Here is an 11,965-nt window from a genome sequence, read left to right as displayed (position 1 = left end):
ACTTTTACTATAAACCTTATTACTGGCAAAGTCAACATCAGTATAACTAATAATCTCAAAAGTAGTATGCTTAGGGTACCACAAGCCTAACTTTATAGTCCCAACTAGGTAGCTAAGGATTCATTTAAAAACTTTTAAATGAGATTCCTTAGGGGTAGCCTGAAACCTAGCACACATACACACACTAAACATAATGTCAGGCCTACTAGCAGTAAGGTATAGGAGACTCCCAATCATGCCACGATACAATTTTACGTCAATAAGGATTCCTTGCTCATCTTTATCAAGCTTAATGGAAGAGTTCATAGGTGTACCAAGAATTTTACAATCTTCCATGTTAAATTTCTTTAGCAAGTCCCTGATGTATTTAGATTGACATATGAAAGTTCCATGTTTAGTTTGTTTGATTTGCATCCCTAAGAAGAAACTAAGTTCATCTATCATGCTCATTTCAAATTCACTTTGCATGCATTTGGAAAACTCATTACATAACTCATCATTAGTTGCCCCAAAAATGATATCATCCACATAGATATGAACAAGGAGCATATCATCATTTTTGGATTTGATGAAAGGTGTAGTGTCAATCTTGCCACGGGTAAACCCATTTTCTAGTAGAAAACCACTAAGCCTCTCATACCAAGCTCTATGAGCTTGTTTCAATCCATACAAGGCCTTAGACAACTGGTAAACATGATATGGATTTTTATGATTTTCAAAACCGGGTGGTTATTCTACATATACTTCTTCATTAATATAGCCATTTAGAAAGGAACTTTTAACATCCATTTTAAACAATTTAAAACTTTTAAAGGTGGTAAAAGCAAGTAGCATACAAATGACTTCTAACCTAGCAATAGGAGCATATGTTTCATCAAAGTCAATCCTTTCTTGCTCATAACACCCTTGGGCAACTAGTCTAACCTTATTCCTAGTTACTACCTCATTCTCATCTTTCTTATTTCTATGCACCCATTTAGTTCCAATAATTGTGTGATCATTAGGCCTTGGAACTAGAGTCCACACTTTACTTCTTTCAAATTGATTAAGTTCTTTTTGCATGGACATCACCTAAGACTCATCCTCTATGGCTTCTTTAATACTTTTAGGTTCTTCTTGGGATAAGAAAGCAGAATGATTTACTAGATTTCTTAAGGAGGATCTTGTGGCTACGCCACAGGATCGTTCACCTAAGATTTAATCAATGGGATGATTTCTAATGAATTTCCAATCTCTAGGCAACTCCTCATTTTCATTAACTTTGCATGATTCTTCTGGGTTTTCACTTGCATTGTCTTCAATTGATAATTTATCTAAGCATTTTATAATGTCAATATCATCTTCATCATCTTTCTTAGAAAATGGATTAGATTCATCAAACACAATATGAATAGATTCAATGACAGTCAATGTTCTTTTGTTGAAAACCTTATATGCTTTACTATTTAGTGCATAACCTAGGAAAATACCTTCATCAGATTTAGAGTCAAATTTTCCTAAGTGTTCATTATCTCCAGCACAAAACATTTACAACCAAACACATGAAAATAGAAAATATTAGGCTTATGGTTCCACAATTCATAAGGGGTTTTATTAATTGACGGTCTGATCAACACCCTATTCATAGCATGTTGTATTTATAGCCTCATCCCAAAAGTATTTAGGTAAATTATGTTCATTCAGCATAGTTCTACCCATCTTTTGTAGTGACCTATTCTTTCTTTCTACCACACCATTTTGTTGAGGTGTCTTAGGTGCAGAGAAGTTATGTGATATGCCCTCTAAGTCACAATTGTTTTCTATGCTTTCATTTTTTAATTAATGCCTCTATCACTTCTTATATGAGTTATCTTATATCCCTTTTCATTCTGGATTCTCCTACAAAGTTTAGTGAACTGTTCACATGATTCATTTTTATGTGCAAGAAACAACACCCATGTGAATCTAGAAAAGTCATCCACAATTACAAAAGCATATGATTTACCACCAAGACTTTGCACTGAATTAGGACCAAATAAATCTAAATGAAGCATCTCAAGTGGTCTAGTAGTAGATATGAATTTCTTTTTCTTAAAACTAGATTTCATTTGCTTACCCATTTGACATTCATCACAAATTTTATCTTTTACAAATGACATTTTAGGAAGGCCTTTTACTAATTCTTTTCTAACAAGTTTTGACAATAAATCCATGCTAGCGTGTCCTAAGAGCCTATGTCATAACCAACTAGCTTCATTTATAGTAGAAAAATATGTTACTTGTTGTGAAGCTAAGTAATCAAGAGAAGTAGTATAAATATTTTCATGGCGATCTACAGTAAAAAGAACTTTGTGATCTGATTTATTTTATACTATGCATTTGTCATTTTCAAAAGATACTTTATATCCTATTTCACACAACTGACTTATGCTTAGTAAATTATGCTTCAGTCCATCAACCAATAAAACATTATCTATAGTAAGAGAGGAATCCTTACCAACCTTACCTACCCCGATGATGCGTCTTTTTGCATTGTTGCCAAATGTCACATAGCCTCCATCCATGGGAACGATTGAAGTGAATTTTCCCTTATCGCTGGTTATGTGCCATAAGCACCCGCTATTCAAGTACCACCGATCCTTGGAGGAGGCCGATCTTAGGCAAACCTGCAAAATAAACTAAGTAACTGATGCTGGTCCCCAAATTTTATTGGGTCCACGGGGGTTAGTAGCCAGATCTCCCTTAACTACCCATACTTTCCTAATTCTAGCATGCTTATTCCTAAGTGGACAATCAAATTGAATATGACCAATTTGTTTACATTTAAAACATCTTAATCTACACTTAGGATCTTTAGGAGAGATATTAGACTTTGACTCATGTGTAAAATGTCCTAAGTAAAGATCAGGTCGTCTAATATTTTCAATACCATTAAAACCAAGACCCTCTTTACTTAAGGAGTTTCTTTGGGCACCAAGTAGTTTTTCAAAATTGCGTTTGCCCTCGGTGAATTTAAAAATAATTTTGGAGCTATCCTCCAATTTCCTCTTAAGCTCAACAATAGTAGCATCTTTTTCTTTTAAAATGGAAGCATGAGAGGTTTTTGCAATATTAAACAATTTTGACCAATTTTCACATTTCTTTTTCACATCATTATTTTCTTTGGTCATTTTGCCTAATAGTTTAGATACGCGAATATATTCAAATTGCAACTCTCTAAATGTAGGCATGCAATCAAAATCACAATCATCAGATGAATAATATGAAGACAATGAGTTAGAAGAAGATACCTCATCCTCGTGTGCCATCAAGCACAAATTAGCGACCTCTAAGTCTCTGTGGTCTAATTCTGAGTCGCTGCTGCTAAGTTTATCTCATGATGTCTCAGCCTTCATGGCTTCCTTCTTTTTCTTAGCCTTCTTTTTCAGCAATGAGCAATCTGGTTTGATGTGCCCGACCTTGTTGCAATTGTAACATGTGGGAGCATTTGATTTTTCTTTTCTTTTACTTGACTCTTCCTTTTCAGTTGTAGACTCCTTGTATTTTTTATATGGCATTTTTTTCTTCCTGAAGAATCTGCTAAATTTTTTGGTTAGCATAGCCATATCCTCATCAGTATCAGATTCACTGCATTCACTAGATGTGTTTGTGGATATTTTCAATGTAGTCACATTCTTAGCCCTATTATGCTCATTAAGTCTCTCATTTTTGGCTAATTTATAAGTGATCAGGGAACCTATCAATTCATCTAAAGTCATGGCCTTAAGGTCTCTACCCTCAGCAATGGCCGTAGCCTTGGCTTCCTAAACAGGAGGTAAGCCTCTAAGGATCTTGCTAATCATCTCGTATGTGGGATAAGTCTTTCCTAATGCATGCAGTGAGTTTATGATGTGTATGAATCTAGTGTACATGCTCTGAATGGACTCACTTACATTCATCCTAAAGGCCTCATACTCACTGGTCAACATATCTATCCTACTGTCTTTCACATCTCTAGTACCCTCATATGTGACCTCTAACTTATCTCATATTTCTTTTGTAGTAGAACATGCCATTATTCTGTTAAATTCATTTACATCAAGACTATAGTACAAAATATTCATGGTAGTGGCATTTAAATTAATAGCTTTCATATCATTATCATTATATTCTTCCTTGGTCTTAGGAACTCTAGTCGCGCTCTCAGTTTTCATAGGGACATAATTTCCCTTAGAGAAAATCCTCCACACCTTCCAATCAGTATTCTGAAGGTAGATGTGCATCCTCTATTTCTAGAAGGTGTAATAAACACCACTGAAAACATGAGGTCGTATGGAAGATAGTCCCTTAGGAAAAGGGGTCACGGAGCTATGAGTCATATGTGATCTTTTGCAAAATAATAGCTAGTCTATGCTACGTGGCTCTAATACCAATTGTTAGCTTTACCGTGATCCCAAAAGGGGGGTGAATTGGTATTTTTAAAATTTAATCCCTGTGTAAATATTCTAACACTTCACAACCCTATAGTCAATCTAGTGCAAGTAATGTAAATATACCAGAAATTAAGTAAAGCCATTTAATTAACAGCACATGTACTAGAAAGTAGTAAAGTAAGAGTGACACACAAAAATGTTATCGAGGTTCGGCCAATTGCCTATGCCCCCACCTTGGCTAACAAGCACAAGGGTTACCACTATACTTGCTCACTTAAACGGGTGGAGTGGCACCTACACAAACCAGGTCAATTAGCATAGGGCTGACCTCAACCTTTACAATCAATCCTTATAGGGCAGGATTACCGCCCCCTCAGGCCACGCCTGGAAACACTCAGATTTTACAATCAAAGAATATTAGTACAGTGATTGTGGTTTTGTGTAAAACAGATATGTAACCATATACGCTTAATCACATACACCACAAAGTGATTTAATATGTAAGCTCAGTGTGGTCTACTATTTTAGCTCTCAAATATATTTGCTATCAAAGTAATAAGCGCGTGAGAGTGCCAACAAGCAATCTTTGTATCACAAGATATTCGATCAACGTGTTCACACAAGGATATCAAGCAAGTCTCAAGAGTATCAATCAATAGGATATTTCAATCACGTAAATGTCAAATAATGCATATGCTTGGTTTACAAAAGATATTTAATCTTTGTATTCAGAAAATGAAATGTAAGTCAATGAATATTGCAACAAAGATTAATATCACATAAACAAATATCTTTTTAAAAGTATGTCAAAATAAATCTCCCAAGATATTTGAGAATGTTTTGGAAAAAGTTTTTGCAACTAAAAAAAAAATACAAACTTCCTAAGATATTGCAACGAATATGCAATACTCGGAAGTTTAATACAAGTCTTCTTAGGAGAGACTTATTAACGAAGTCCCCTAAGAACACTTAGGTTTGGCTCTCAAGAAAATTGAATCAATCAAACAGAGCAAGGAGAGCAAACCTATCAAAATAATCACTCAATCAACTTACAGAGAGTTTAAGCAATAGTAGAGGGTAAGTATAAGTGAATGGAGTGTGAAAATGAGTTGTAGGAATTTTTAGCTTGAGAGAGAATTTCTTAATCAAGTTTGCTAATCATGTTGCTAATTATCCCAAATGAAGGGGTATAAATAGACTCCCTTTGAATTATAACCGTAAGGGACAAGGTTGGGATTAATAGAAAAGATTTAATGATTTTTAAATTATTTTAAACCTATTTAACCAAGTTAACTGCGGTAAAAAATAAGTCCAACCCGAGAGCACCAGTCGACCAAGACAAGCTCGGACGACCCAAGTTCTTGGGGTTCGGTCGACCGAGCCAAAAATGAACTGCCTAGGTTGGTCGACCGGACATGTATGTCCGAGGCGATTTTTCAGTATGTCTGAGGTTCGGTCAACCAGGTGGATTTTGAACTAAGCTTGTCGGTCAACCAGACCGTTGAGTCGACCAGGTTGGTGGTATACAAATTTCTCTCTGTTGACCAGGAAGTCAAAATGTTGACTTGAGGGAGGTTCGGTCGACTGGGATCAAATAAACTGACATAGCTTGGTCGACCGGGCTGTGGTCAACTTGTTGACCCAGACCAGGTTCGATCGACCAAAGGCAAAATGAACTGTACAGGTCAGTCAACCAAAGGTGCATAGTTTGTGCATTTCGGTCCTATTTCATCCAACAATCACCCTATTAAAGTGCCTAACACATACATGTGCAATGGTGAGTGTCCTACGGTCATTTATGGGTCCAGTTTTAGTTATGATTCAATTTGAGCTTACCTATTAGACCATGCATGTGATGTGTGTGATGATTACAAGTAAAAACCCTAATTACTATTACAAACCATTTACATGAATGAAATATATTACAACATAAAAATAATTAGGTCTTCATTCTTCACTTTCTTCCATGTGCATTAAGATTCTTCAATTTAAGTTCCAACGCAAAACCTTAAACACCCATTAACTATAACGAGTATTTGTCATAATCAAAACCAGGCATGACCTATAAAGTCAACAAAATATCAAAATTTTAATTCACAAATGTTTTGTTTAACTACGAAGTATTTTATATACTACACATCGTTATTTACTATTATAAATATTATGAAAATAAAATTTTAAATTTTAAATTTTAAAACAAAAATTATTTCTAAAGCTAAAATAAATTAAAAGCTCTTTTAAACTCTTTTTTCCTTTTTTTTTTTTTTCTTTCAAATAGGATAATTATTAAAATAATATAATTTTATAAAAAATTATTTATAATTAGTTCATTTAGTTATTATATTTTTAAACACATTTTTTTCAAATAATAAAATTAGAGTGTATATAATTTTATAAACAATTTGTTGCGACGTCTCGGACTCGCCAGAAACCACTCTAGCACTTGGTGCGGGTGCAAATTTGAAAAAATGGATGTGTGTTTTGAAAAAGTGATATTTATGGAAAAAACGATGTGTGATGGAGTCGCCACTAACCTTTTGAAGTGTGGTTAAAACACTTGATTGCTACCCCGTTAGGGGTAGAATCGGTCTGCATCACCAGAGTCAGACTTGGGAGTATGATTACGTGAGAGGAGGGTATTAGCACCCCCTACACGCCCATTCTTATAAACGGTATTAGATTAATCGAAATTATCTCAAAATAAATCTAATAAGCCTTTCAAAATTACTCCCTTTCAAAAATCAAAAGAACAAAAATACTATATAGGTATTCCCTCATAACCGGGGCAATCCAATACTCAGAAGAGTCCATGCCCTTTGTTGCAATCATAGGGATGGAAAATCAAGAAAATAGGATACAAAATAAGCTCTCAAGGTTTTGAAATCTGTAAGTTTTTCTAAGTATGAAAATAGTATTTTGGGAGGTTTTTGGACTTTGTTCGGGATGAAAATAATTTCTTGGGCCTAACAAACATTTTTGTGATTTTTCCTAAGTGTGAAAACATTTTTTGTGATAAATGATCATTTAGGTATAGACTACCCTGAGATTCTTTGTAAAATGGCCTTTTAGGTTCGAAACATAGTTGTCCCACTAGGGATGATTGATCGGGAACGAAATCCTAGGATTCTCTTGAAAAGTGTTCTCAAGTGCAGGGCTCAGAGTTACTCCATTGGGGATGATCAATTGGGAGCCAAATCCCGAGATCTCTTGGGCCACGAGCATTCAAGTGTGGGGTTCTAGGTCCCAAAAATGTTGCTCTACTGGGGATGATTTATTAGGTGCGAGATTCTGAGGTTCTTTGGCTGTATTTAGATCGCCCATTCTGAAATTCAAAAACCAATGCCCTAATGGGTCAGCTCCCCCAGTTTCAAGCGTCGAACAGTCAAGAACACGAGAGGAATATTCACAAGCTTATTTTACAAGACAAGTATGAATGCATGGTTTGTTACTATATGTGTGCATGCTGGGATGCATGGATGCATGTCGCATAACGTGACCCCAAATGCCTTCCCTAAAATGCATGAATATATGGAATGCATGAGGATGCGTGAACTTCCTGAGGCTACATGCCTTTCTTCTTTCTAATGCGGTTATAGTCAACCTCCTGTTTTAGTCACGCTTTCAGAATTTCCTTCTAACATAAAGGCATCTGACCTAGCCCGACTGAAACTTGACCTAAAATCTTCCTCAGTGTTTATCTGCCAGTACTTTCATCGATGTTTAAGACTCAAAAGGTGCTCAAAATCTGCCTCAGTGTTTGGTTGTTAGTACTTTCAATGATTTTCAAAACCCAAAAGGTGCTCAAAATTTGCCCTAGTGTTCGGCGATTAGTACTTTCAGTGATTTTCAAGACCCAAAAGGTGCTTAAAATCTACCTCAATGTTTTCTTATCACCGATCCTAAACATGCTTCAATTTCCCACCGGTGCCCAAAAACTACCCTGGTACATAGAACTCTCGATTCTTTTGACTATTCCTTTTGGGTTTTTTTAGAAAACGGGGGATTCCTGATAATGAAAATGATTATGCATTTATGTCATTAACGTGCTAAATCAAGATATTAGGTTTTGTAAAATAGTTGTTTTGCTATGGTCAAAGATTGTTTCAGGAAAAGGATAAATTTTATACCAGCGTTTCCTATCCTTATGGTATCGACACTAATTTATGAAAACTAACTTATGGTATCGACACATATTTATGAAAACTAACTCTCAGCAACTGTCCCAGTTTCAATCAAAAGGAGGCCGACCTTTCTTGATGTTGTGAGGCTGAGTGGTGCCTTTAATTCTATCATTTGCTCAAGGTTCGTTTGGGGTTTTGCTTATGGTTTGACCTTTGGATGGTCTTTAAGTCTTGGGACAAAACGCAAGCTTAGGGTTGTGGGCTACCAGAAGGAAAGTAAACTCGGACTCCAAAATCCCATCCCCTCATAACATTTACTGCCCTAATTTGGGGTTTTCTACAACGTATTGACTGAACTTGTGAATTTTGAACAAGCTGCCTATGTACCCTTTCAGGATCAGGTCATTATGTAGTTCAAACTCAACATTGAGTCTAACGGATCATTTGAGACAGCAATGTGTACCAATCTGGTCAGGACTTCTATTTGGACCGTGATGTAGGCTGAAGGCATTTGTTAGAGAATAAAAGGGTACAATACGACTCAAACTTTACTGAATTTAAAAAGGGTAATCCTTGGTCAAAAATCACATCTTAAGCATGTCTCTTTAAATTTTCTTTCTTTTTCTTCTTTTTTTGCACTTTCTTCTTTTTTGCTTTCCCTTTTACAGAGGATTTTTGGGCATTATGTTCATTGGGAGCTCATAGGGACTACTCCCTTTAAACTTCCCCAATGTGGGGTGTGATTGTTTGACGGGTTGATCAAGAATTGAATTCTTTTAGGCTCAAAGGGCTTACAAGGGGTTTTTCTTTGATCTTCTTCTTGGTAGCAGAAAAGATGGCTTGCCATCACTTTGGTAGCCAATTGTTGTCTCACATGATTTTCCAAACCCTTGAAAAACCCTGACCCAGTTTGATTTTTGGGAAATGACTTTTTGAAGAAAATGGTTTAATTTTAAAGCTTAAAAGGGTTCTTCCAGTGATTAAAAGACATTGGGTTCTTTAAGGGGAAACTAGCGGGCCAAAAATGGTCATCCATCATTTAATCGAAACAATGACCAAAGAGAGAACACATGAAATAACAATATGATCCTTTTATTAATTTCCTTTGGGGATGTACACAACCATTAGGCATAATACTTTTTTACAGCATCAAAATTAATAGGATGCAAAAGGTCGGTTCCATCCATATCTGCCAACAGTAGGGCACCTCTTGAGAATGCCTTCTTCACCACATAGGGCCTTTCATAGTTCGGTGTCCACTTGTTGTGAGGGTCTGTATGGATGGGTAAAATCTTCTTCAATACCAAGTCCAGGTCCCCCTCTTGGAACTTTTGGGGCTATACTTTCGGTTGAATGCTCTTATCATTCTTCTTTGATACAATTGGCCATGGGCTATGGCAGCCATCCTTTTTTCCTTAATTAGGTTTAATTGGTCATACCGAAATTGTATCCACTCTGCCTCAGCTAGCTCTACCTCTTTCAGGACTCTCAGAGATGGGATTTCAACTTCTACTGTACACCAAGGAGAAAGGAGTAGCACCTGTGGAGGTTCTAGCTGTAGTCATATAAGCCATCAGAGCAAAAGGAAGTTTTTCATGCCAATCTTTGTAAGTTTCTGTCATCTTCTCCAGGATGTTCTTAATGTTCTTATTAGCTGCTTCCATTACCCCATTCATCTGCGGCCTATACGAAGCTGAATTATGGTTTCTGACCTTGAACCGGTTGCATAGCTTCGTCTTTACTGCGTTGTTCAAGTTCTTGGCATTAGCTGTAATTATCCTTTAAGGGATTCCATATCGGCAAATCAGCTCTCTTTTGATGAAATAACTTACCACATTTTGCATGAGGCTGGAAAATGAGGCAGTCTCTACCCATTTAGTAAAATAATCAATTGCCACAAAAATGAAACAGCGCCCATTGCTAGCTTTTGGACTTATCAGCTTAATCACATCCATGCCCCAGGCTAAAAAGGGCCATGGTGCGGAAAGAACATGAAGCGGGGCCAGTGGAACTTGTATCCAGTCGCCGTAGACTTGGCACTTATGGCACTTCCGAACATAGTCAATGCAATCTCTCTCCATGGTCATCCAGTAGTATCCGCTCCTAAATATTTTTCGTGCCAATGAGTGGCCCCTAGCGTGAGTACCACAAACTCCTTCGTGGACCTCACGCATGACTCGTCGAGCCTCCTGCGCTTCTACGCACCGTAGAAGAGTCATATCATGATTTCTTTTGTACAATACTTCGCCATCCAAGAAGAACCTCATAGCCAGCCTTCTGATTGTCTTCCGATCATTACTGGTTGCCCTTTTGGGGTACTCACTTTTTTGGATGTATGTTTTGATATCATGAAACCAAGGATTTCCATTGGCCTCCTCTATCACCATGAAGTGGGCGGGTTTTTATTGTATTTTGATCTAAATAGGTTCAATCTCCACCCCTTCTTCTACCTTGAACAAAGATTCTAGTGTAGCTAATGCATCAGGAATCACATTGTTCTCACTCGGCATATGGAAGAAACTAATACTATCAAATCCTTCGGTCATCTCTTGGATGTACTCTCGATACGGTACCAGTTTGGCATCGCGAGTCTCCCATTCCTCGATCAGCTGGTGAATGACCAAGGCTGAGTCTCCTCTTACCATTAATCTCTTGATACCCCGATCCATAGCAACCTGCAATCCCTGCATACAAGCCTCGTATTCTGCTATGTTGTTAGTGCAAGGAAAGACGAGCTTGGCTACCACAGGATAATGTTTCCCTTCCGGTGATATGAGCATAGCTCCTATTCCGTGTCCCCAAACATTGACTCCCCTGTCAAACAACATCATCCATTTTTCAAGGTCTTCTACTTCTTGGGTTATGGAGTCAATGTCTTGGTCTGGGAACTCGAACTCTATAGGTTGGTAGTCCTCCATTGCCCTCTTTGTCAGGTATTCCGCAATGATACTACGCTTGATGGCTTTCCTAGTGACATAAGTAATGTCGTACTCGGTCAGCAACATCTTCCATCGTGCTACCCGTCCTATTACTGCAGGCTTTTCATATATGTACTTTGATCGGGTCCATTTTGGAGATCAGCCGAGTGGAGTAATACAATGTATATTGCCTCAACCTACTAACTGCCCATACCAAAGCGCAACATGTTTTTTCTAAGTCAGAGTACTTTGACTCGTAATCTGTGAACTTCTTACTTAGGTAGTAAATAACCCTTTCTTTTCTTCCCGTCTCATTATGTTGGCCTAACACACAACCCATGGTATTTTTTGAGACTGCTAGGTACAAAATCAGCGGCCTTCCGGGCACTGAGGGCACCAGCATTGGGGGGTTCAAGAGATACTCCTTTATCTTTTTGAAAGCTACTTGGCACTCTTCGTTCCACTTTTCTAGGTTGTTCTTTCTTGACAACTTGAAGATGGGCTCACAAGTGGCGGTTAGTTGGGATATGAACTG

The 11,965-nt window shown here is 37.3% G+C and overlaps 1 protein-coding gene across 1 annotated transcript; it reads right to left on the bottom strand.

The window, feature by feature from the left end:
* Positions 1-10,929: 10,929 nt before the first annotated feature.
* Positions 10,930-11,517, bottom strand: LOC131148383 (uncharacterized). The gene has a single exon (XM_058098096.1). It carries the CDS (start codon positions 11,515-11,517, stop codon positions 10,930-10,932), a length of 588 nt encoding a protein of 195 aa, XP_057954079.1.
* Between the last annotated feature and the right edge of the window lie 448 nt (positions 11,518-11,965).

This window comes from Malania oleifera, chromosome 1 (assembly GCF_029873635.1).
Source record: "Malania oleifera isolate guangnan ecotype guangnan chromosome 1, ASM2987363v1, whole genome shotgun sequence".
In the NCBI taxonomy this organism is placed as follows: Eukaryota; Viridiplantae; Streptophyta; class Magnoliopsida; order Santalales; family Ximeniaceae; genus Malania; species Malania oleifera.
This window is presented reverse-complemented; position numbering and strand designations above follow the sequence as displayed.

Coding starts and splice junctions, on each gene's coding strand:
- LOC131148383 (XM_058098096.1), bottom strand. CDS start 11,517: ATGTTGCTGACCGAGTACGACATTACTTATGTCACTAGGAAAGCCATC.